The sequence below is a fragment of the Camarhynchus parvulus genome, chromosome 7, assembly GCF_901933205.1.
Source record: "Camarhynchus parvulus chromosome 7, STF_HiC, whole genome shotgun sequence".
NCBI classification, from domain to species: Eukaryota; Metazoa; Chordata; class Aves; order Passeriformes; family Thraupidae; genus Camarhynchus; species Camarhynchus parvulus.
In genome coordinates this window covers 36,552,097-36,577,189 of record NC_044577.1, presented here as the reverse complement: position 1 = coordinate 36,577,189, position 25,093 = coordinate 36,552,097, and the positions used below count along the sequence as shown (strand labels likewise).

General features: G+C 49.1%; 1 protein-coding gene across 3 annotated transcripts in view; it reads left to right on the top strand.

The window, feature by feature from the left end:
* Window positions 1-3,066: 3,066 nt before the first annotated feature.
* The window catches only part of CACNB4 (calcium voltage-gated channel auxiliary subunit beta 4), a 47,960-nt gene continuing 25,933 nt past the window's right edge, over window positions 3,067-25,093 (top strand). For all 3 annotated transcript variants that reach the window (XR_004060877.1, XM_030952136.1, XM_030952137.1), the window contains exon 1: window positions 3,067-3,194. Coding sequence is in view for 2 of the 3 variants with exons in the window: in XM_030952136.1 (XP_030807996.1) it covers window positions 3,150-3,194 (45 nt within the window). In the remaining variant the exon portion in view is untranslated. The remainder of the gene's footprint in view (window positions 3,195-25,093) is intronic.

Below are 25,093 nucleotides of genomic sequence, written 5' to 3'. Positions count from 1 at the left end.
TCTGCTGATGGCAACAAGAGCAGCTTTCCATAGGGGAGAGCAATTTTCCTCAGCAGGCCCCGGAATCCAGGCAGGGCAAGATGAAACCCAAAGTTTGTGTTTGATGGGGAGGATGCTGATGGGGACTGTGGGTTTTGGAGCCTTTTGTGTGCTGGAAGGAGCAGATCCATATCCAAGGCTGCTCTTAATGCAACCACTAATGCTCCTTGCTAATGTGCCCTTGCCTTCTGGGGGGGTTTTCCCTCATTATCCCTGAGTAATGTCAGGAATGCAGGACCACGTGAGAGCAGGGAGAGGCCATCAAGACCGTGGCTCTGTTGGGGTTTTGCTGCTTCAGGTTTAATATTGCTGTGGGGCCCCCAGGGCAGCAGGAAGGGAGGCAGTGCTGCTGCTCCCCTCGGTGAGATCCCAGGTGGAAGAGGGATTTGCTGGAGTGGGGAGAAGGAGAAGTTGCTGACTCCCATCCCGCTTGGCGCAGTGCGGTGCCGAGGCGTTCCCTCGCCTCGGCAATCTGGATCCTGCACATTTATTTATTCCAGCAGCTCTTCAGTGTGTTTATGCAAATAGTTCATTGCTCCAGCTCCTGAAAGAACCACACAAGTGCTGTCATTTGATTGAGGAATCATTAGATCGGGCTGGAAATAAAATTTTCCCTGGTTCTGTATTCACGCCCGCGGAAAAAAACACCCCAGTGTTCCCACATTTGTGTAGCTCAGGACTGACTAAATAATGGATATTTTGGGATAGATGGATGCACGTCTCAGAGAGATTTCCTTTGTACTCTAATTAAAAATAAAGGGGATGTGAATAATCTCTAATGGCAGCAGAGTATTTGGAGGAAGCCAAGTATTTTTGGAGGACTGTGGATACTCAAAGTATTCTGACTTTCGAGCTCTTCTCTTTCTCCCACCTCCAGCCTGAAGATATTTTAGTCTGGGTTATATTCTCAGTGATTTGTTGGGCATTAAAAGTTTTGGATGGCTCATGGTCTTTGTTTACATCTCTTTCAAAATCTCCTGTATCCTTGTAAACGCGGAGTTGTGGGCTCCAATTCTCATCATCAGTGAATGCTATTAAAAAAACCCGAATAATGCAGCAACTGAAGCCGTTCAAAAAATGACATTTTTTAAAGGTTAGACTTTACCCAGGCTCATTCCCGTTCTTTAGCCATTGCATGTTTTCAGCAGGTCATTCCTGTAGTGCTGAACAGTGGAATTCCCTGCAGGACAATATCAGCTCCATTCAGCCCCCTGTTCCCTCAGCACATTTATTATATTTATATTACTTCCCAGTCAACTTGAAAGAGCTGGGTGTCTTCTTCCCTCACCTCAGTGTGTGTTTCTTGGAGAAATTACCTCATAATATTCAAAACAGCCTTTGATTTAGAATTCCTCTGTATTACAGGGAATTATATTTTTATAGCATCTTTTAGGAGCCTTTTGAGTTGAGTCATTAAATATGTATTTTTAATAACTTCTGTGTCTTAAAAAGGACAGTGTGAAATGTAAGGACTGGAAATCAAATAGTGATTCTCCGATTTCTGAATTGTTTTATTACAAATCTATGTGAAGTTCACTTCTTTCCCTTCATCTTCTGATTTCACAGCTTTTTTTTTTTTTTTTTTAATTTGAGCTGACCAATGGTTCTTGTAGTTGATTCTTTCAATCTGGAACATCACCAATCTTCAAGAAGTCTGTAGAACAGGCTGCAAAAATTAACTCCTGGATTGGAGTTTTATGAACATTTTAAAGACCATTTTAGAAACTGAGATCCTCCTCCATCAGAATTAGTAAATTGGGAATAAGACTTAGCATAACTTTGGGGAATCTTCCATTGAATTTGTAAGAAACTGTGAATATGGGAATATTCACAAGAATAACACCTTTGGCTTTGCTTCAGGTGTCTGTTGGACACTTCCCATGGGATTAGTAGTAATTTTGCAGAATTGATGGAAGCTTTTGGAAGGAAAAGTGGATGAAGCAAATGGAAAACACAAATAGGAAGCATTTGTGAAACTGCAGTGGTGGATCAGATTGCACTGAAGATGAGATTTTAAGTAATTGTTTTAATAAGAGTAGGAAGTAAATTGTAAATTAGTTCTTTCATTAGTGTTTAATTATTTATTGACTTTTTAATCACGTAGTGTTACACCAGAAGTTTAATTTGTAGAGCTCCAGGAGGAACCTGTTTAGAGATTTTGTTTCTTAATTTAGTTGTAGATCAGGTTCACACTTCTGTTCTTCTAATTCTTGGTGGTTTGGATTTGGTTTTCTTATTTGCAGACATTGTGTGTGTGTGTTTTCTGTTAATTCTTACTCTTTAGTCTTAGTGGCTTCAGGGTTTCCAAATATTGTTGGAGGGTGAAGGGATGGGTTTTTTTTGAAACCACCCGCTGTTCTCTGGAGTCTTGAAGAAGAAAGGCTGTGTTTAACTCCTGGATTTATTATTTTATTTTATTAACCCTTGTATTTTATTGTAAATAAATCACCGGATTGGGCTGGAAGGGACCAGTCCAGCCAGGGTGACCTGGAGCAGGTGACACAGGGGTGTGTCCAGGTGTTGGGAATGACCTGGAGCCTCCAGCCCTCCCTGGGCAGCGGTTCCAGTGCCCTGCCCCCCTCAGGGAAAGATGTTTGTCCTCATGTTGAGCTGGCACTTTTATTTTATGGCCATTGCTCCTCCACCTGTCACTGACACCACTGAACGCAGCCTGGCGCCAGCGTATTTTGGAGATATTTGTATGCATTAATGAGATCCCACCTCAGTCTTCTCTAGACTATACGGTATTGTTTTATTGTAAACCAGTTTTATTACAAATAAGCAAGGGTCCGCCGCCGTGTTGGCCGCCCCCGGGGGCACAGGGGCCGCCGCCATCAGCCCGTGAGGCGGCGACAGCGCGCAGCGCTGCTCGCGGCCGGCGCGTCCCAGCCAATGGCGTGGCGGCGCCGGCGCGTCCCAGCCAATGGCGCGGCGGCGGCGGCGCGGCTCAGCCAATGGGGGGCGGCGGCGCGGCGGGCGGGAAGCCGCGGGGCAGGCGGGGGGTGCCGGCGGGAGGCGGCGCCGCCGCAGCGCTCAGGGAGCTCGGCCCCGCCGCCTCACCGCGCTCCGCCGCCGCGCTCCCCGGCCCTCCGGCCCCGCACCGGCTCTCCATGTACGACAACTTGTACCTGCATGGGTTTGAAGACTCGGAGGCGGTGAGTGCCGCGGGGACGGGGCGGGGGGCCCGCACGGGCGGGCTGGGTGTCCGTGCTGCGGGCGCGGCGCCGGGGGGTGACCCTGCGCTGCCCCAGAGATGCCGGGACGAGGCTGCCGTGGTTCCCTGGGGAGTTCTCCCTCCCCGGCACCCCTCACAAAACGGGTCTCTGGCAGCACGGAGCCCCCGGTGCCGCGGGCGGACGCCTCGGTTCGGGAGCGTTCCCCGCCGGTGCCCGAGTGGGGTTTTTGGGTGTTTTTGGGCACGGCGGAGAACGGCCGGGATTGCCGCGGCCATGGACACGCTGCTCCATATTAAACAGGGATCCGTTACATAAGGCGGTGTGGACAGCTCGTAAAATACATAGATAACAACATAATATAGAGTGTACGTCAATGCAGACGTATGTATGGTATGATGTGTTGTCCTCAGGAGAATGGATGGGTCCTGGAGGGCTTCGGGTGAGGAATTTTTTCCTGCCTGTGTCAGTGTTGGTCTGGAAGTGCGATCCCTCTTAAGTGTTACCTCACTTGTTTTAGCATCCCTTTATTGCAGGCAGAGAGGAACAACAACTGGGCAAAATTGTCATTAATGCAGTGCACCATGTTGAGAGGAAATATTGTGTATTAGAATCCTTCCGAACTGGGTGTTTGAATGATTTCAAAACTCTGCTGCTTAGAAGCCTGGAATGGTTTGGGTTGGAAGGGTTTAAAGCTCATCTCACGGGCAGGGAGACCTTCCACCATGCCAGGTTGCTCCAAGCCCTGTCCAGCCTGGCCTTGGACACTTCCAGGGACGAGGAAAGCTTTGGGTCAGTTTAGAAATTCCTGCCCTTTTGGTATGTGTGTGTTAACTCTTCCTTGGGTTCTGTCTCCTGCTGCTGCTGCTCACAAGCTGCCAGGCTTGTGCAGATGAGTGTGTTGGTTCCTTTAGGGATGTGATTTGGGATCCAGCTGGATGTTTCTGTAACCCAGGCAAATTGTGAATCCTTGGGAGCTGTTCTCCATCCCGAGTCTGCCTTGTGCTGGTTTAACGTCTTTCAGCAAGTCTAACTATGCTCTTAAGAAGACAATTTAAAAGTGCAGAATTAGGGCTGAGAAAACTGAGTTGCTGGGTAGTGGTTGGTGTAGAAGAAATGTGTCATTTATGAAAGTTCATCAGAGAATGCAGGTAAATGTGTTCTGGATTTAAAGGTGCTTCTGAGATGCTCAACTCCGTGCATTCCCAGAATCCCAGGGGATTGGAAGGGACCTCTGGAGATCTCCCAGTCCAATCCTCTGCCAAGGCAGGGTCACCTGGACTTGGTGACACAGGAACACATCCAGGTGGGCCTGGAATGTCTGTGGAGACCCCACACCCTCCCTGGACAGAGTTCCAGTGCTTGGCCACCCTCCATGGAAAAAAGTTCTTTCTCATGGTGAGGTGGAATTTCTTGTGGCTTAGTTCATATTTCAGTGAACCCCGGAGATCTCTTCCAAAAAGGTGATTTGGGAAAAGCAGCTTTAATGGCACCTGTTGCACAACCGTCTGGGTTAGGGTTTGTGCTGGAAGAATTGTGTTTATGGATGAGGGGAACTTGGTCTTTAGATGTCCACTTGGAAGGAGTGGGATGAAGAAGTCATTAAGTCATTTCCAGATTCCCTAATACTCTGTTAAGCAGTTTATGATGATGCAGTTTTACAGCCGTTTCAATTTTACAGCCTCTCTGTAACTGAGAATGCTTTTGATAGACCTAATTTCCAGAGTCACAGGAATATGTGAGAACCTCCCTTTTCTTAATAGGAACACCCCAAACCTTAAAAGCAATCTGGATCTCCCAATTGTATGGAAAAACTGGAGGCCATAAACCCCAAAGGCTCAGGCACAAAGCAGTTAAAATTCCCCGAGTGTCTGTTTGCTCTGTGCTCCCGAACCACTTGCTTAAAACATTAAACCTTATTATTTTAGCTCCTGACTCAGGGATTGGGAATGCCTGCTGAGACAATAGCGTGGCAAACAGGTAGTGGGGATGGGTCACATGAGTGCCACTTTCTGGCCAGAGAGGAGTCATGGAGAGGATGGGGACGACGGTGGGAAAGGAATGGTGGTGGAATTCTGGTTCCCTGCGGTGCAGAGCGAATAACTGCGAGCAGCGTGCCGAGATGACAGCAGGGCCTCTGCATTGTTCTGGGTTAGGAGCGGGAAGGCTCATCCTGCAGCTGGAGAGCTGGAGCAGCCCCGGCTTGGATCCTCCTTCCTCCCCTGGAGCACCGGGAGCCGGCAGGGAGGGCTCTGCTGATTGCAGCGCGGAATAAACCCCAGCCACATGAGTCACTGGCACGGGAACGGCTGCCTGAAGTGGGCATTTGCCCTCCTCAAACCCATCCAGCCCTGCGTGCAGAACGCAGCCTGGCTTTGCATTAAAGGCAGAAGTGAATGGGCAGTGAGTGGCACTTATCCCCACTAAGCATGCTCACTTTTGGAAGGGTGCTGTAAAATTTATACCTAATCTCTCCTGATTCACTGCTCAGCAACAAACATTTCTTAACAGTGAACAGATATTTCTATGATTTTTGTAACAGCATCTCTTATCATAATGTGTTTGTGTGTGTACACATATATATAAAACAAGCAAAAATACCATTTTTATTGATGGATATATAAAGAAATGAGTGTGTGCATGGTATTACAGTCCATTACCAGCTGTGATGATTAACGTGAAGTAGATGATGCAGTAGCTGGTGTGAAGCTTTTTGGAGGAGGAAAATTGCACTGCTGAAGCTGAGGAAAACTCCCAGTGACTGTAGACAAAAAGTCATTTCCACGTTTAGGAAAAGAGGTGCAGGGATATGGAAGTGAACAAGTTCTGCAGGGACAGGTGTCCTTGTCAGGAGCACAGAAAGATGGAGAGGGCATCACCCCAGGGAGAAACATCTTCCCACTGAAGATTTTTCCCTTGCTTGTTGTCCTGCCTTGTGATTTTTCGATTTTTAGGCCTTTTTAAAAATTCTTCGGGTAGTTCTAAACAGGGTCATCCTTTTGGGAATTACAGCTTGTAGGGAAGCATTTCATGTTCTTGATCACAAGAGGATATAAAAGCCCATTAGCACAGGGGCTTAAGACAGTGAGATCCCCATGGCAAGCAAATAATAAATGAATTTTGTTTTACCTCTCACAGTTGGGAACTCACTGTCGTTTGTCTGTGGTGGGGAGAGACTGGAATGCTGCTCTATGGGCCAGTCCAGAGTTTCTGTTGGATTTCGGGAAAGACTGCACCTTTTTCAGAAACAAACTTCAGTGAAACCGTCCCATAAGAAATCACTTTTTTCTTCTGTAAAATTACATTTCCATTAAGGCAGCATTTCATTAAAAAATCACCTGCAGGAGTTAGCCACAAGTCCCCTGTGATACAGAGTCCATGGCAGCCCCAGGAGCAAAACCTGGCTGAGGTCAGTGTTCTGCACCTGCAGAACTGTCAGAACAGCCCCTTTGGGGTCGTTTGCTTCTCTTTATCCCTTGAACAACACCTGAGCGTGTGAAACACCTTTCCTCGCCTCTGGGGGTGTCAGGTTCAGGCTTGTCAGCACGTGAGGCTTTATCGGGGCTGCTTCACTGCCTTATCTGGGCTGCTTCACTGCCTTATGGGGCGGCTGGGAGGGGCTGTGGGCATGGGGACGGCAGTGTGGGGTCAGCTCGGCTGTGTGGGGTCAGCTTGGCTCTGCAGCCAGCAGGGAGCGAGCGGGGGCTGCCGCTGTGGGGTCAGCGAGGAACGGTATGGGGTCAGTGAGGGACTGCTGTGGGGTCAGCGAGGGGCCGGTGTGGGGTCAGCGAGGGGCAGGGCAGCGCTGGGAGGGGCGGGAATGGAGGGAGGGCGCGGTGCCAGCGCTGCGTGGTGCCGGTGCCATCCCCAGGAGCCGGTGCCATCCCCAGGAGCCGGTGCCAGCCCCATGCCTTTTCCCCTGCTCATCCCGTGCTTCCCAGGCGGGGCAGCTCTGCCTCCTCCTGTCCCAGCCATTTACAAAGGCATTTCTCTCATGCCTTCGTCTTCCACCGAGGATTGTGGAGGAGAAGTTCCTATTGATTGGGTTTCCAAGTGGTGTCTCTGACCCTACAGGAGATGGAAGGGTGGCTTTGCTTGCCCTGTGTATCCCTGTTGTAGTAGATGTTTTTAGTAACTGCTTTGACTTACTTGCTCTTTCCCCAGCATATCTTCCTCTCCTGAGCCATAGAAGCTCCTTCTCTCCTCAACCTCTTTTAGCTGTTTGATGTGCATCTAACCCTGCCTGGCTTCCCTTGGCAGTTCCCATCCCTGCCTCCACAGCCTCCCTCCTCCTGCTGGTACCAGCGTGGGCTCTGCTGTGGGGCTGCGTGAGCCAGGGTGATGCCCTTCTGTGCAAGTTCAGACTCTCACCAAGAGTTAGACAAACCCCTGTGGTGGGATTCATGCCCACAAAAGTATTTGACATTCTGAAAGGGGTCTTTCCTCTTTCCTTTGGTGTTTATAGGGACTAAGCACCAGTGAGATCAACCCAGGTAATTACTGGTCCCAGTTTGCCATGAGCAGGACTGTGTGTGGCGGTGCATTATAATAGGGTTTGCCTCCAGTTACTCCATACAATTCTTGAGAGCATTGCTGAGAATTTTTAGGAAAAAGGTGATGGGAATAGTGGGGAAACACTTTCTGTTCACTGTGTGAATGGTCAGCATGGCATTTTGAGGACACTGTGCTCCCCTGCTTTTTCAGTGACACTGCTCCTCAGACTGCCATTCCTTCTGCTGCCAGCGTACACTTTTCTCAAGGCACCTGAGACAGGAAGATCTCTGAGTGTGCTGCTCAAGCAGAAAAAGTGATTATAGAAAAACAAACCTTGGTAGGGCAGTTCATATCCAAATATTGATTGGATTTGTGTCTGGTGCCTCTGTGATTGCTAAAGGGGGAGGAAAGGTGGGTTTTGCTTGCTCTGTACATCTCAGTTGTTGTGGGTTGAGTAACAATCAAAATGTGTATTTAGAAGTGTTTTTCATGCTGTCTCTTCAGTGATCATGTGCTGGGTTTTGCAGCACCCAGTTCATTCTGTAGAACATCTTGGTACCACAGGCAGCTGAGAGCAAGCAGAGGCTTTATCCAGCTGCCAGATAAAACCTGGGCCTTCCAGTGGGTTGGTTAGAAAAGTATCAGTGGTTATTGGGTTTGTCATGTCCACAGGGCACCTCTGAGATTGTCAAGCTGAAGGTTGGTAGTTGAGATCTGATGGGTTTTTTACACGTCTTGATGGATTTTGTGGGCAGGGACCCCTTCCTGTATCCCAGGTTGCTCCAAGGCCTGTCCAGCCTGGCTTTGAACACTTCCAGGGATTGGGCAGCCACGGCTTCTCTGGCACCCTGTGCCAGGGCCTGCCCACCCTCCCAGGAAGGATTTTTGCCGTGAATAGGAATGTGAACAGGGAGGAGTGTCTGTGCTGCTGTTGGTTTGCTGGACACCCTTCTCTTGCTTCTCTTTGGGCTTGACTGTTCTGAATTTGCCCCTTCCAATTAGTGCAGTTCCTAATGTTGAATCCAAAAAGGCTGAGGGATGTCAGGACCTACGCATGCAGCATCTTTTCCCTAACCACTTATCTGCTTGCTGCTTGTTTATGTAGGATTTTTAGTTTCAAATGTGTGCTAAGCTCTGCCTTGATTGGGACAACAATCAATATTTTCCAACAAAAAGAGATTATCCTCTGCCAATTATGTCTCCTGGATTCTCATTGCAATCTGGCTTTTACGTGGTCAGAGCTTTTGTGTGTTTTTGACAGTTTCAAATCTGTTTTCGTTTCTATTAGCCCCTAATAGACTGCCTTGACTAATGAATCATCAGCTGCCTGATATTTATCTTGTGTGGAAAGGGCTGCCTGAGAGGCTGCAAGGTGGTTTGTTTGGGGGTTTGCTGGGGTGGTTTTGCTTAGATTTTCCTCCTAAAATATCCAAAATTCTACTACTACAGCATTAGGTATGCCTGCCTTGCTCTGTGCTCTTGTGAGGATGGTTTTCTGTGTGACTCAGATCTTCTGTTCGTTAAATGCCACATTGTGATTTGATAGTATAGTAGTCAAATAAAACACTCAGGAAGAATCATAAGTCATTTTTATAAATTGCTGCTTGCTGTTTCCATAGAGGTGCTTCTTTTATACTGGAATACCATAAACACATGGAAATTAGATGGAAAAAAAAAAGAAAAAAGAAAAGCTTCAAGGATCAATCAAGAAAAGCTGATGGTCCAGGGTGTGATTGCTAAAACTGTGAGTTCACATGGAGCACCAAGGTGTGTGATGAGCTGTGGCTTTATCCTGCTTTTGGACTCCTCCTGCTGAACTCCTGGCTGGCTGTGGAGTGCAGCCAAAGCCACAGGGCCCTCTCAGCACCGTGCTGCTCCTGGGTTGCAGATTGCTCTCCAAATTGCCCACTGCTTAAGGAAATGCTGCTGCTGGGAAGTGGAAGCAGCTCTCCCTGGGCTCAAGGGCATTGGAGGGAGGAGTGTGGCTCTTGGTGCTGAAGGAGCACATCATAGAAATAATAAATAACAGGGGAAGAAGCTTAACCTAGGATTTGTTGATGGCATGGCTTGCTTCCCTATCTCCCAAAAACATGCTCTGTTTGGGAGACCCTGAGCTGTTGGATGTTTTCCCTTGGAGCATGCATTTATAAAGATAGGAGAGCCTGATTTTCCAAATCAGCACTTTACCCAAATGCAGATTGCTTTACAAACAGGACAACTGCTCGTGGTCATTTGGAATCCAGTAATTAATTCCAAAATGTCATTTAGCTGGCGGGGTGCTGAGTTCCGTAGGGATCACAGGTGGCGTCAGGATTTGCTTGCAGCCTCTCCTCAGCTCCTGCTTTGTATTTTTCCACGGTGCTTTGTCACTGGTTTTCATGCCAACAGTGAACTGGTTTCAGCTCTAGAGTGTCTGCTTTTGCCATGTTCTTTCCCTCTTTTCATATCTCAGCATAAATATCCATTCAGGTGCAATGTGTGGAGCACAGCTTTGTCTGCCCCACGGTACTGATCAAGTAAACTGGAGTTTTGATTTGGAGGATATTCCAATGTCCAGAGCCAGCCATGGAGAGCTGGAGGAATCTAGCAGTGCCTGAACTTGTGAATGCACAACACAGGATGTAAATCTGCTTTTTCTGTTTCTCTCTAAAGCCTTGTCAGAAGGGGTTTGAAGTGTCCTGAGGAAAGGACTCAGAAGGGGCACCTGTGGTGGCCACAGGCTCTGCTCTGCTCCTCAGGAGGGTTTTAATTTTCACCAGGGCAGGGGAGAGGAGGACAAGGGGCTGCTCTTCTGATTTGGTTTGTTTGGGTTCTCTCTCCCTAAAAAGTCCCATAGGACAAAGGCTCTATAAGTTACAGAAATGGAGCTGTTTGGTTGTGCTGCTTCACCAGCATGGGGAATGCAGCCTGGCAGGGATTTGATTTATTACAGCAACAAGGCAGAAATCATGAGGAAAAACCACTCCCTGTCATCGTGCTGAGTACTGGAGGGGTGAAGTGGTGTTTGAATGAGCTGCTGATGCTTCATATAAAACTTCACAAGCCTTTCTGTTCTGGGAGAATTCTGCTTATACCAAATACATTTTCCCTGTGAGTTCTCCCTTGGATTTTCCCAGTGCTGGGACATTTCCCTGCAAATGGACTCTGCTCAGTTCATTTGTGCTCTCTGCTTCCTCTCAGGGGCTGTGTCCTTGCTGGAGTGGCGCCACAGTCAGTGGTGGCAGTGGCAGAGCTGTCCTGTTCCCTTGGGAAGTGTTGCTGTGGGTGCTGTGCCGGGTGCTCTCGGTGTGGAGGAGGCTGCAGGATTTGGTTTTCAGCAGCAGTGTCCTTCATGGCCAGAAACAAGCCCTCAGCCCTCATGGGGCAGGCTCTAGGCTCAGGTGGCCAAGGCATCCTCCCTGGCCCTTTTTCTGTTCACAGAGCCAGGTACAACCTGAATACCCCTGGCCTAACAGTTCAAACTTTTATCACAGCCTTTAATCTCTTAGAATAAGATTAAAATCATGTTCGTAATGGTTACTCCCCTGTGCTGCTGCTTTATAAATGTCTCCTTTCCATGCACAATTTCTTGGCATTATTTTAACCCCCATTCCCACTGTGGTTGGTGGATTCCCTGAAGAATGTCTCTCTCTTGCTTAGGAAAACGATGTGTTCTGACAAATGACCACTTAATCTGTGATATATAGGTCATGAGATACCATGATAAAAGTTTATGTTCCAGGACAATTAGTGCTGAGCTCATCAGGTCCTGACAAAACAAGCCCCAGCATCACCCTTGGGCAGGGATGTTTCCATTATGGCAAATAACTGGAAAATCTCACCAAGGAAAAAAAGCCAGTGGCAGCTTGGCCCAGCCTCTGGCAGCTGTGAGAGGCCTCTGTGTGCTAAAGCTCAGGAACAAAGCTGCCACACTCCAGGGGTGACAGATCCATGGAAATCAGTGTCCAAGGGACACCACGGAGGAGCTGGCTGGGATTCTGCAGCTGTGGCTGTGCTCACCTGCCCACGAGGTCCAGCTGGATTCAGGGACGGTTTCTCCAGTGTGGGATACAGCCAAGCTGCCAGTTCATGTTCTGTAAGCAGTGTTACTTAACTAAAATGTGCCACTGAAGTGTCTGTTGGAACAGGCAAAACTGCTTCAAAGTATCTATTTCCAAAGTTTCTGACAAGTAAGAGAAGTAGCTTTATCCTCACTGTGGTGCTTGTTCTGGTTAAAATGTTCTCCAGATGTTTTTGCACACCATAAACCAGGAATGTTGGAGCTCTGCACTTGTTATTGATCTCTTATTGGAAAATGAAGGGAGTATTGACAGATGGAAAAACAGACAAATGAGTTATACTTTGCCCCTCTCCATTTTTCCATTACAGCTGTCTGCTGATGTTTCCTTGCTGCCCCAAGGAGCAGAGTGGTAGTAAGTGCAGGAGTCCATTGCTGAGTAGCTCCTGTGTTCTGCCTGGAGCAGATTCATTCCAGGAATGCATTAAGTGATATTTCCCTTTAATAGATCAGTGTAAACATCCATTGTGAGTGGGAGGCTGGGAGGAGAGGAGTCACGCACTGCATGCAATGTTTCCCCTTACACATTCAAAATTCATGCACTGCTGCTGGATACATACAGGTTGTTTTGAGAAGTTGGCTTAGGCCTTCAGCCTTGCCATTGGATGTCCTTTTAGTGCTGATGCTGAAGATGTTTAGTCTGTTAGAATATTTAAGAACCTTGTTAAATGTTTAGCTTCCCTACTCTGTACTGAATATACCACATAGGAATCTTTCCTTTTTGCTGGCTTTCTTAGAGTCCCAGATTGGTTTGAGTTGAAAGGGACCTTAAAGCCCATCCAGTTCCATGGGCAGGGACACCTTCCACCATCCCAGAGCCCTGTCCAACCTGGCCTTGGACACTCTCAGAGACAGGACAGCCACAATTTCTATCAGCATCCTCTGGATATAACACACAAAGCCATCAGGTTCCACAGACTCTGTGCTGTCTGCAGGAGGAAGCTCTGTCCTGTGATTTCTTATTCAGCTTCTCTGCATGCAGGCTGTACCTGCTGAGGGGGAAGATGCCTTCAAAGGGATGTAGCTTTGCACAGATATTTTGTGTCTTCCTTCACAAGTGAGAATTTAATTTATAAAAGATGTATGAGATCTCTTTGGTATCAGAATTGGATGTTTTACATTCCACAACAACATGTAATTATTCATAAAGCTTGTCCGCCTTTCTTCTGGATGGTCTGATCTCACACAGGTAAAGAAATCCCAGCTGTATCCTCAGAGTAACAACCACAACAGTGCAAATAAATACAAACACTGCAGTGTTGTTTTGCTGAGAACTGATCAGTGAACAGATCTCTCCAAAGGCATCACAGCTTTTCAGGCTGGTTTTCTGAACATTTTCAAACCAATCTAAAACAGAAATATGTGTGTCTTTAAATCTGAAATTTGGGGCCAGAACTGAACGGAGGGATAAAACAAGACGTAGCTTTCAGAGGAGCTGCACTGATGTATTTCAATGAAGTGCAGCCCAAAAGTCCTGATGGCTGCACGTTTCTTTCAGCTGTTAAATAATTCCTCCCTTTGCCTTTTCACCCAAGTGCAGTTGCTGCATTACTTGCAAAAATAAAGAAAGGAGAAGAAGGCACTTGCCAGCAGCTGGGAGCTGAAGCAGCTTTCTCCCATCGCAGCACTTGAGGAAGGCAGTCAGCAAAGTGCTTTCCCAAGTGGCTGCTGCCTGCCTGGGTCCTGCTGCAATCTCTGGAGAGCTGAGGGACCTGCGGGGGATTTGTGTTCATTCTGTTTTACTCCTTTCTCTTAGTGCCAGTCCCTCTGTGCCTGTGCCCAGCCCTGTGATGGTGCTGCTGCCCCAGAGCCTGGCTGAGAGGTGCTGCCAGGGGGAGGAATGAGCCACGTCCTGCTCCTCTCCTGCTTTCCTGCCAGCAGATCCAACGGAGCTGGCCAGGCTGCACGGACAGGAGGAGCAGCCCCTCCTCCCCAGGGCTCAGCACGTTTTTCTCTCATTTATTCCACTAATTTGGGGATGTCAGCAGCATGCCTTGTGCAGCTCTGTGCACGTTTTGGGATGGAGGTGGGGAAGGGGCTGTGTCAGGGCAGCTCAAGACAGATCCAGACACAAATGTGTCTGTCAGGAGCCAGCTCAAACCCTGGCTGTGCCTGTGGTGCTCTGTGCTCACTCTGCCCTTCCCTGCTGGAAAAGATGTGCAGGGGACAGGAACTTCATAGGAACGCAGGAATCCTAGAATGGCCTGGCTTGGAAGGGACCTCAGAGCTCTTCTCCTTCCACCCCTGCCATGGGCAGGGTCACCTTCCACTGTCAAACCTGGCCCTGCATGTTCCAGGGATGGGGCAGCCGCAGCTTCTCTGGGCAGTGCTCCTGGGGAGGAGGCACATGAGCTCTGCCTCCAGGGAGAGGTGAGACAGGATTTTGTGCCCTCACTCTGCTGCGTGTCATTGGTGGGGCCGGGGAAGGATCCTCCTTTGGGGATGGGAATTGAGTCTGGGCGCCCAAAGCAGACCTTGTCCTTGCATCCATGGAATGATGACAGGCGCACTGTCCCCTCCCGTGCCGTGTCCCAGGAAGGTTTGGCTGTTCCCGACGAAGAAGTGGTGGCTCATCCCTTGGTGGGAGCCCTGGGGATGCTCATCCCTGCGGGACGGAAGGCGCTGCTGGAGCCGCTGTGGCACCTCCTCCTCCTCCCCGGCACTGCTGCCGCTGCTGCCTGCGGTGTCCGCAGCGTTCCCGCCTGCTGGGCACAGGGAGGGGGACGCTCTGGCAGTGGAGCACACGGAGCTGTGTCCTGCTCACGCTGGAGCAGCTCCAGAGCAGCCCGAATTGGATCATCCTGCAGCTCTGTGCCGGGGGAAGTGGGATGTGCACAGCAGCCACTGCGGCTGAACACAGCCCTGATCCCACAGGAGCCATCGGCACTACAGCTTCCAGGGAGAGAGCTCCTGGCACGGGAAACGCACGGAGAGGAGGAAATAACAAACGGTTCATGCTCAAAAGCACCAGAGAAATGCAAGTTGAGCAGGAGGCTCTCCTTCCTGCCGGCAGCTCGGGGCACCTGCACTTGCAGGGAATTACTGTGGAGCACGGAGCTCTCCCGGTGATCTGTGTCCCTGCAGGGAGTGCCAGGGATGCACTGGCACATGACCTGTGCCTGGATCCATGTCACATTGTCACACAGGAAATCTCTGCTCCAGCCACTGCAGTGCCAGGGGAGGGCTCTGGCCAGCACCAGCAGCTTGGTACTGGGGGCTTTGCTTTGTCAGGGCAGAAAGGGAATTTGGAACTTCCTGAAGTTCAGCCTGGTTTGTGATTGACATCCTTCCCCCTCATCCTTCTCTTTCTTTGGAAATGCAAGGAATGGCTTTGTCAGTGAGACACTTCCCTGTCCAGGGGAGCTCACCTGGGGTAATGTCAGCCACCACCTTCCAGTTTTGGGATGAGTTCCTTACTTGGGGCTTTTCTACTCTGGCTGCTCATTCTGGAACGTTTTCCTTCTTCCTGCTGGATGTTTTGCTGTACCTTTGACCAGGCTCTGACTTTACTCATCATCCCCATTCCCTGCCTTTTTGATTGCATTTCAGTGCAGATTTATAGGGCACCAGCAGAACCTTTGACATTTTCTTTTGGAGCGGATATACCTCTGCTACAGTATCCCACAATAATGGCAAAGCTTTTTTAAAGGCTTTAAATCTTGTCAAGATTGACAGATTGCTCTCCTGACAAGGCTTTTTTAAACCTTCTTTCAGCAAAAAACAATATCCAGGTGATTAAAGTTGTCCTGTTTGCTCCTGCAGATTTGTGTTTACTGGTGCATATGAGAACTGTGATGGAGAAGGAGTTTTTGCACAGAGTGAGACCATCAGGGTCTTTCTCAGTTATTGCTTATGCCAAATCAAAAGGGTTGTGAGTAACATAGTGATTCCTAAAGGATTTTTTCTTGATGGGAATGCTTGTTGGTTGCTGGCAAGAAGCAATATTAAACTATTGTTTCTCCTAAGGTATTTCATTAAGAATCCATTTTGTAGATAAAACTGGAGGTAGTTATTAAAAAATAAAAAAAATTGTCTTTGAATTTTTAATGTTTAACTCTCTAAATTACTGTCAGTCATCAAATCCCAGAATGGGTTGGGTTTGAGGGCCCTGATGATCAGATAGTCATAAGAATTTGGGAAAATATGTTCACACTGTGTGAAAATAAAGGTTCATAGTGGCTGGAGTTGAGATGTAGCACAAAGTTCTGGCTGTTCCCTCCTAGTGGGTTTGTGTTTCCACCTATCATTACTACCTTCCCATTTATCCCAGCAGGGAATACATGGAGAGACTATTTTGCCAGTGGCATCCCCAGATGTTTTTTTAAATCTTGGGTATTTATTTGTTCCTGCTTCTCATTTCCCAAAATAACAGTTGCTTGGTTGTTTGTCCTGTGTTCTGTCGGTCCTCACAAACCACCTGGGAATACTGATAACAACAAATCCCTCTCACAGCAGTGTTTTGTTTTCAGTGTGTGGAGCAATATCCAAGTAGGGGCAGATACAGAAACAACCAAATTATCAGTGGGGGGATATTTCCCCCCATTTTGTGCAGTAGTGATAAACACCAACCAGTTCTGGGGGAGCTCAGAGTGCTCTCAGAGCTGCTGGAATTGGCCCCACTGAATTCCCAACCCCATCCCTGTGAATTCCCAGTGGGCAGCAAAGTCCTAGAAAGTCCTTGGGCTCCCTGGTTGATTACAGCAATTAAGGACCATAAAGTGTCACTCAAATATTACCTCAGCAGGTGACAGCAAAATGTCCTTTCTCTTGTATTTTGCTCTCAGCACGTAGAGTTTTTGGATTGCAAGGGCTCAGGGGAAGGAGTTGCTATTTACAGCCTGCACAGCACTTGGAAAATTAGGGCTTTTTCTTCCTGAGAGATTCCTAGCAGTCCAGAAGAGCTTCTTGTAGGTTCAGCAGTCAAGTGATTTCAGGATTTGCTGCAAGAAAAGTAATCAGAGATCATGGCAGCTCCTTGGGAAAAAAAAAAGAAAATAAGTACAAAATGTAAAAAAAATAAAAATAAAAATTCTCTGTTTGTAAGCCTCATTTATCAGTGTTTAAAGCAGCTTCTAAACCTCCTGCTTTGGAAGCTTTTGGAAGGAAGGATCTAATTAAAACCATAACATAACACAACATACCCAGCTTAGGCCCAGACTCCATCAGTTGCTTGGCTTAAATTAAGCAGCGTGAAATTCATTTCAACAATGCCCTCCCAGCATGTCACAATTCCTTCCCATTCACTACCCAGCGTGAACATTTGAAACAAAGTAATTTTCCTATAATTCTGTTGAAGATGGGAGTCTGGTTCTGTCTGATTCTGTGACGTTCTAAACCACTTCTGTTGAAAAAAGTAAAATAAATATTCAGGGTTATTTTGGTTGTGTAAAGCCTGATGGTGTGGGAAGTGGTGACACCACTCTAGAAGAAAATCAGGACACTGTAATCATCAAAATCCTTAAAAAAAGATGTATATTCTTTAAATTAGCTGTTGGAATTAGGAAGAGCATGCAGTGAAAGCAGACAGGTGGCAAGGATCTTCTCAGCACTGAGGAAAATTCCACTTCACTCCTCCCATGTAGAATACCCTGAGGGTTCTTGTGCTGCACATCCCTGCTCGGGGGGCTGAAGTATTCCATGTGTGCTTGAAAGAGATGGGCTGCTTTTGTTTGTTGGGAAGTTGAGAAACCATTTCAGCTAATGAATGGGTGCTGCAGGAGAATAAACTGAAATTTTTCCTTTGTTCAGCCTGGAGAGGAAAAGGCTTTGGGGACACCTCTGTCCCAAAGGGACACAATCCCAAAGGGATTATAAAGTGAGGGAGAGGGACTGGGGATAAGGGATGGAGGGACAGGAGCCAGGGAATGGCTCCCAGTGCCAGAGGGCAGGGATGGATGGGACACTGGGAACTGGGAATTCCTGGCTGGGCTGGGATTCCCAGAGCAGCTGGGGCTGCCCCTGGATCCCTGGCAGTGCCCAAGGCCAGGCTGGAGCAGCCTGGGATGGGGAAGGTGTCTCTGCCCATGGAACTGGATGGGCTTTAAGGTCCCTCCAACTCAAAGCAGGCTGGGATTCTGTGGTGTCTGAGAGCAGTCCCAGCTTGGCACAGGTCATCCTTATGGGGATTTATGAAGGAATTTCAAATGAGTTAGAGATGGGACCTCTGAGTTTTTAGATGATGTGGTTTATTTTAATTCTACACAGGCAGGAAGGGTGAGTTGGGCTCACACCTTCACTGCAGGGCTCAGAAGGTCCCAAGACCCTCAGTCACAAGACTTTTTAAGGATCTATTGACCAATAAAACATTGCCAACAAGGATATTTATGGTTTTGACCCAATCCTTAAATATTTTGTCTTATGGCCCCATGCTACAGTGTAAGCTTTCTTAGCCAATCATGTTCTGACACACAAACCTGCAGTGCTGCATTCTAAACTCCTTGTTCACCTCTGTAACTACTTTTATTTTTTTCTATATCTTAAACCCTAAAACTCTAAACTTTCCTCTACTTAATCTATCTCTACTTTAAGCTATAAATCCACATTCTCACTTCTAGCACCTCAGTTTAGAAACCTTTGCCAAGGTCTCAGATAAAATCCTTAAAATCCTGTGTTTAATTGCAATCTTTGGCTTCCAGGCCCAAAGTTCTGAGAGTTCCCTGCATTTCAGATTCCAACACATCCTGGTTCTCCCAAAGGTGACCTGGTGACAGGAGAGCCCCAGGGAGAGCAAACCAAGCTAAGCTACATGAAATAAAGAGGGAAACAGAGAAAAACTGGAACAGAGTGAAATGAGAGGAGAAATGGGAGCTCATCCTCTTTCAGATGCCAAGTTAAATGTCCCTGGTGCAGTAACAAGGAAACTGGCTGGAGGTGTGATTATTTTTTGTTAAGAAGTGATCCACCCCTGTGAGCAGGAGCTCTCCCAGCGCAGGAGGGTGACTGGAGGGTGGTTTAGGAACACACCACGTTATTCCAGCACTGGCTGAAGCCTGCATGTCTGAGGGAATGCTGTGGCAGACCACATATGGCAGCCACAGATGCCTGTGTACTTGGGAGGATGATTAAGTTTCGTTTGGGGGCAGTATTTGTAATTTATTTTTTTTTCCTGGAGACTTATGGAACGTTCTTGCCTTCCCAACGTGTTATGTGGGACAGACACAGAGCATCCTCCTCACAGGAGAGCTGATTTAGGATACCAGGTGCACTTTTATTATCAGGTTTCATCAAACCCAACAGCAGCAGCTTCCCCGGAGCCTTGGGAAGATCATTCAATGCTTTCAAGAGCTGAAGTAATTAGACAAAATAAAGCAGTGTCTCTGTGCCGTGTCAGCTTTAGTTTGGAGCCTTTTATCATGGAAAAATAGCCCCTTTTTTCCTCTCCTGGGACTGCTGAATAGCTTTCTTGAAAAAGAGGGACCAGCTGCAGAGGGTGAAGCAAAATTCAGGCTGGAGGTGTTCAGGTGTTGATTCAGTCCCAGGTCTCACAACCTGCATTTGGAATAAAGCACAGATCAGAGCGTTCCCAGGCAGATCTTGGCTGCTTTGTGGCTGAACAAAACCATGGAATTTGAAAGGTTTGTGTGTTCAAATTTGGATCACTTTGTTGGGTGAAAACCACCTGAGCCTGTGGCCGTCCCTCTGGCTGTGATCCTCACCTGTCCCTTGGCTCTGAGACTGCAGGAAAAGAGCTCTGGGTGTTATTTTGTGGAGGAAGATCTGGATTTTTCACCTGCGAAAAGGAAAAGTTCAGAGCAGCTCATCTATTCTCTAACCACTCCCTCAGGCTTTGTGTGTACCTGCAGTGCCTGCTAAGCAAAATCTTGTGCCTTGCATGTTCATTTGAACATTACCAAAAGAGATGGGAGTATTTTGGCAGTAAATAGAGATATATATTACCAGTATTTTTTTTAAACTCTGTTTCTTAAATGTAGCAACACAATCTGTGCCGAACTGAAGGCAGCTGGAGAAAGGAGATAGACTGCAAGATTTCAAATCCAGGGTAGAAAAAAAGAGATCAGGAAATGTTGGAAGAATTGCCCTATTTTCTAACAATTAGTATTCCCAAAGAAAAAAACATGTTCTAACTACCTAGTAATTTCCAAATTGCTGAGACACTAATGAGTTGTCTTAAATAAATTTACCAAACATATAGAAGGAAATAATTGCTGAGCATTTGATTCTGAAATCCCAGCTCGGTGCCAAGCGGTTGTGCAGCTGCCTTGTGTGTGTTGGGGATTCAGCAAGAAAATCATTTCCTTGGGAGCTGAACCTTGTCCTGGTTGGGCTTCCAGTGCCACATCCACGTGGGAATTAGTGGAAAAGTCCCACTGAACCTCTCTGCTCCTGGACCTCCCTGTTTAACACTGCAGGAGCTGGAATGGATGTTGTGGTTCGAGGGGGATGTTAATAATTCCAGAGGACATTAAAGCAAAGCAGGGGCTGTGCTGCAGGTGTGATCTGTGCACCCCTTGCCACGTGGGAAGGATGCTGTGCTCTCCCTGCTGCAGCTCCCATGGAATGCTCCCCCCAGCCTGGGCAGGACTCTGCAGTATTTTGCTGGGCACACACAGATTTTCCTGGCCCCGGTTTCCATTGCAGCACAGCGAGGTTTTCACGCCAAAGGAAGAGATCCCCACTGTTTTGTGTTTGCCTTTTAATTAATTACATCACCTGCCCAGTAATTAAATTTAGCTGCCCTCCCTGAGCGCTGGGATGAGGTGAGCACCAACTGTGGTGGCCACTGGTATTTAAAATGTGGGGGTTTCTTAAGTCCTCAACTTCTGCTTCTTGTTTTCATGTGAAAATGAGTTAATACTTATTTTCTGGGACCCCCATCTCCATGACATACTTGTGGTAGTAACCTGTGAGTTAAACCTGCTTTGTGCACCTGGAGATCTTTGTGTTGGGGCTTGGAGTGAGCTGCTTCCCCAGGGAATAACTCTCCCGTGGGTTTTGTGGGGTGTTTTGAATGGTTTCTGGAACATCCGTGGCATATGGCAGTATATGGCCCTGCAGCCATGCCTGTGCCTGTCTGCTCTCCTTGTGCTGTGTCAGGAGCTCTGGCAGCTCCCTGGGAACTCGTCAGGGAGGGACGTGGCCTCAATTCTCCCAGGAGCTTGCACAGGGCTGAGCACACTTGGGCTTTTTCTGAGCTCAGGCTCCAGTTTGTGATGGGTTTGTCTTGGGGGAAAGGGAGGATGGGCTGGTGGAAGCTTCCAGACAGGGAAGGGGCTGGGAGAGCTGGGGGTGTTCAGCCTGGGGAAGAGGAAGGAGGCTCTGGAGAGCTCCTTCCAGGGCCTGAAGGGGCTCCAAGAGAGCTGGAGAGAGACTGGGGACAAGGGATGGAGGGACAGGAGCCAGGGAATGGCTCCCAGTGCCAGAGGGCAGCGATGGATGGGACATTGGGAAGAAACAATCCCTGATCCCTTTCTGGGAAGGTGATAAGGCTCTGACACTGGTTTCCCAGAGCAGCTGTGGCTGCCCCTGGATCCCTGGCAGTGCCCAAGGCCAGGCTGGATGGGGCTTGGAGCAACCTGGGCTTGTGGAAGGTGTCCCTGCCCTGGAAGGAGATGAGCTGTAAGGTCCCTTCCAACTCAAACTATTCTGGGATTCCATGTCTGCTCAGATATGTTTAGTTGAGCTCCTGACCAATTTCAAAGCTTTGGAGTGACCTCTGGTTCAGCTGTTTGGTCTGCTGGGTAATCTCTGAGTTTGGTATCAGGACAGGACCTTTGGGATCTGTGGGAATTTGGCTTCCTGGGTCTTGCAGGATGAGACTGCCCTGAGAATCCAAAAACCTGTCGGGAAGCTGGGAGGTGCCAGCTGGGGTTGGTGCTGGGGAGGAAGGGAGAGGATGGGCCAGAGGGTGAAGCAGTCCAGGCTGTTCCCAGCTGGGATGTTATCCCAGCTCCACATTCCCAGTCACTGGGTGCAGGGTGAGCTCTGAGCTCTGCACTGCCATCCCCCCCTGTGCCCAGTGCCCGCTCATTCCAGGGTACAGCAGTGCCAGGGGAGGGCAGGAGCTCTCTGTGAGCAGGGATGTTTCCCCAAAGCTCTCCGGGTTGGGATGGACCCACAGCACCCTAAATCTTTTCAGGAGAGGCTGCCTGTCATCTGGCTGATTGGAGCTGCTAATGGATTGCTGCTTTAATTGCACTAGCAGTGTGACAGAGCATTCCTTAGGGATGGAGGGAGAGCTGTGGATTTATGGCACTTGGGGGAAAATTATTTGCAGGCTCAGTAAGTCTTTATTTTTCAGCTGTAACAGCTAAAGGTTGATTATTCCTTCAGTGAGCACAAAGGCTGGATGTGGCTGGATGTTGTAGTGCCCAGAAAGAGGATTCAGTCACCTCCTCCTCCCTAAAATGCTGGGGCATCCCCATTCACCAGGAATATTGTGTCACCCTTTCCATCTCAGCACATCCTCCAGCAGCCTCACATGCAAGACCAGTCAGTGAGCAGGAGAATAAAAATGAGCAGAGCCACTGTTCTTTCTGCTTTACCCTTCTCCCTGGCATTTTTGGCATTGTTTTTAGCTAAACTGAATTACATTAGTTGATGAGAGAAGGAGAAAATAAATAATAACTTGCACAAAAAATTAACTCACAGGAGCCCAAAGTATAAGGGCTGTGAGTAAGCAACAAGTCTTTCATTGCCTTGAATAATGTAATTATCTGGAAAAGCCTGTTTCTTTCAAATTGCCAAATCTGGTGTCACTTGAACTCATTGAAGCCCCACAAAGTTCCTCTGTCTCCCAGAGGGATTGTGGTTAGGTAAGGGTGGGATTGATGATTTCTCCTCAAATGTTACATGTGAAACTGTGGGCACAGGTGATATCCCCAAATGACCAGACTGCTGCTCTGAGCAGTGGGAAAATAAAGAAGTCAAAGGGTCTTTTTAGAGAATCCCAGAATCACCAAGGTTGGAAAAGCCCTCCAAGAGTCCCAGCTATGCCCAAACCCTCCCCTTGTCCCCAGCCCAGAGCACCGAGTGCCACATCCAGTCCTTCCCTGCTCACCTCCAGGGATGGGGACTCCACCATTCCCTGGCAGCCTCTGCCAGTGTCTGACCACCCTTTCCATTAAGAAATTCTCCCTTTAGGAACATCCTGGTGTACAAAAAAATGTGGGAAATGTCTTTCTTCTTTCTTTTCCTCTCATTCCCTTTTGCAGTTTCAGCAAGTAGGAGCTGTCAGAGCAGAACTCCCTGCACTTGGTGCTGAGCAGACAGCAGTGTTTGTGTTGGATTGTTGGGCAATATTCTGTCAATATTTCACAATATTTCTGGCAATAATTCTGCTCTCCAATCAAACATTTCAAACAGAACCCAAAATTCAGTACGAGTTTGGCTCCTTTTCTGCCCCTCTTGCTGCTATTTGCAGAAGGGTGCCTGATTTTCAGTGTGATGCTGCAGCTCAGCACCCTGTGAGTCACAGTCCTGGGGCTGCGGCTTCCAGATAAGGCACTGGCTGCCGGGAGAGCCTTGGGGATCATGCGGCTGGGATTGTACCAATGCTGGCACTTGGCACACGGGCACCGCTCAGCCTGGCACCGAGAGCAGCCGGGGGTGGCCTGGCAGCATCAGCTGCTCTGCCTCAGCCTGAGCTCTTCTGACAGCAGGAAACAAGGCACCGCTCAACACACACCAGTACAAACCAGTGTGGGCACTGTGTGTCCAGCACGGGGTCTGCTCTGCTTAAATTCCCTCACTCAGCTGCGCTGGAGCACATCAGACCTGAGGGAGTAAAAAGCCAGCAGTGCCCCAGGGGTGCCCAGCTGGGCAGGAGGGCAGTGGTGCCTGGGCTGTGCCAGCCCCGGTGTGACCCAGCCCCAGGGCAGTGCCCGTCCCTGTGCTGGCACTGCTGGGGCACCTCCAGGGCTGGGGACAGCTCTGGGACAGGAGGGACCCTGAGGGGCTGGAGTGGGGCCAGGGAACGGAGCTGGGAAGGGGCTGGAGAATCCCTGAGGGAGCTGGGAAAGGGCTGGAGAATCCCTGAGGGAGCCGGGCAGGGGCTGGAGAATCCCTGAGGGAGCCGGGCAGGGGCTGGAGAATCCCTGAGGGAGCCGGGCAGGGAATGGAGAATCCCTGAGGGAGCCGGGCAGGGAATGGAGAATCCCTGAGGGAGCCGGGAAGGGAATGGAGAATCCCTGAGGGAGCCGGGAAGGGGCTGGAGAATCCCTGAGGGAGCCGGGAAGGGGCTGGAGAATCCCTGAGGGAGCCGGGCAGGGAATGGAGAATCCCTGAGGGAGCCGGGAAGGAATGGAGAATCCCTGAGGGAGCCGGGAAGGGGCTGGAGAATCCCTGTGAGGGGCCAGGAAGTGGAGAATCCCTGAGGGAGCCGGGCAGGGGCTGGAGAATCCCTGAGGGAGCCGGGCAGGGAATGGAGAATCCCTGAGGGAGCCGGGAAGGGATGGAGAATCCCTGAGGGGCGGGCAGGGGCTGAGAATCCGGAGGGGGGGGGGCAGGAATGGAGAATCCCTGAGGGAGCCGGGAAGGGGCTGGAGAATCCCTGAGGGAGAGGAATGGAGAATCCCTGAGGGAGCCGGAGAAAAAATGAAAAATCCTGAGGAGCGGGCAGGGGCTCACCTGGAGCAAAGGAGGATCCCCAGGGATCTTTTCCCTCTCTGGAATTCCCTGCCAGGAGGGCACAGCCGGGGGGGTCGGGCTCTGCTCCCAGGGAACAGGGACAGGAGCAGAGGGAACGGCCTCAGGCTGGCCCAGGGCAGCTCAGGGTGGGCACAGCAGGAATTTCCCCATGGAAAGGGGGCTCAGGCACTGAGAGGTGTCTGGGGGAGGCCTGGCCCAGCACTGTGGCTGCCGAGTTCCCTGCTCTCTGCTCCATCCCCGAGGAAGCAGAAGGAAGAGCAGGATGTGCAGCTTCCCAGCTGGGAAGAGCTGAGCTGCTGCCAGCTCCTGATGCCACTGCTCAGCCTGGGCATGCTGCACTTGTTCCAGCTCCAGGCTCTGAACTCTGCATCTTCCCAGCCTTTCCCTGCCCTTCCCAGCTCTCCCTGGGATTTTCTGCTGTGTCTAAAATCACAGCTGTGGGTGAAGCTGCTGTTGGCATATCTTGTTCTTGGCCTGGAGGAAATCTGCCTTTCCCCAAATGAGTATGGAACAAGGAAAGAGCACAGGCTCATTGGTGGTTCTGAGCCAGCAGAATCCTGATGGATGTGGATCCACAGGGGTGGATGTGAATTCACAGGGATGGATATGGAGACACAGGGGTGGACATGGATGCACAGCAGTGGACAGGGATCCACAGCAATGGCCATGTATTCACAGCAGTATTTAAGAATATGGGACTTTACATGGACAGTAAGAATATTGA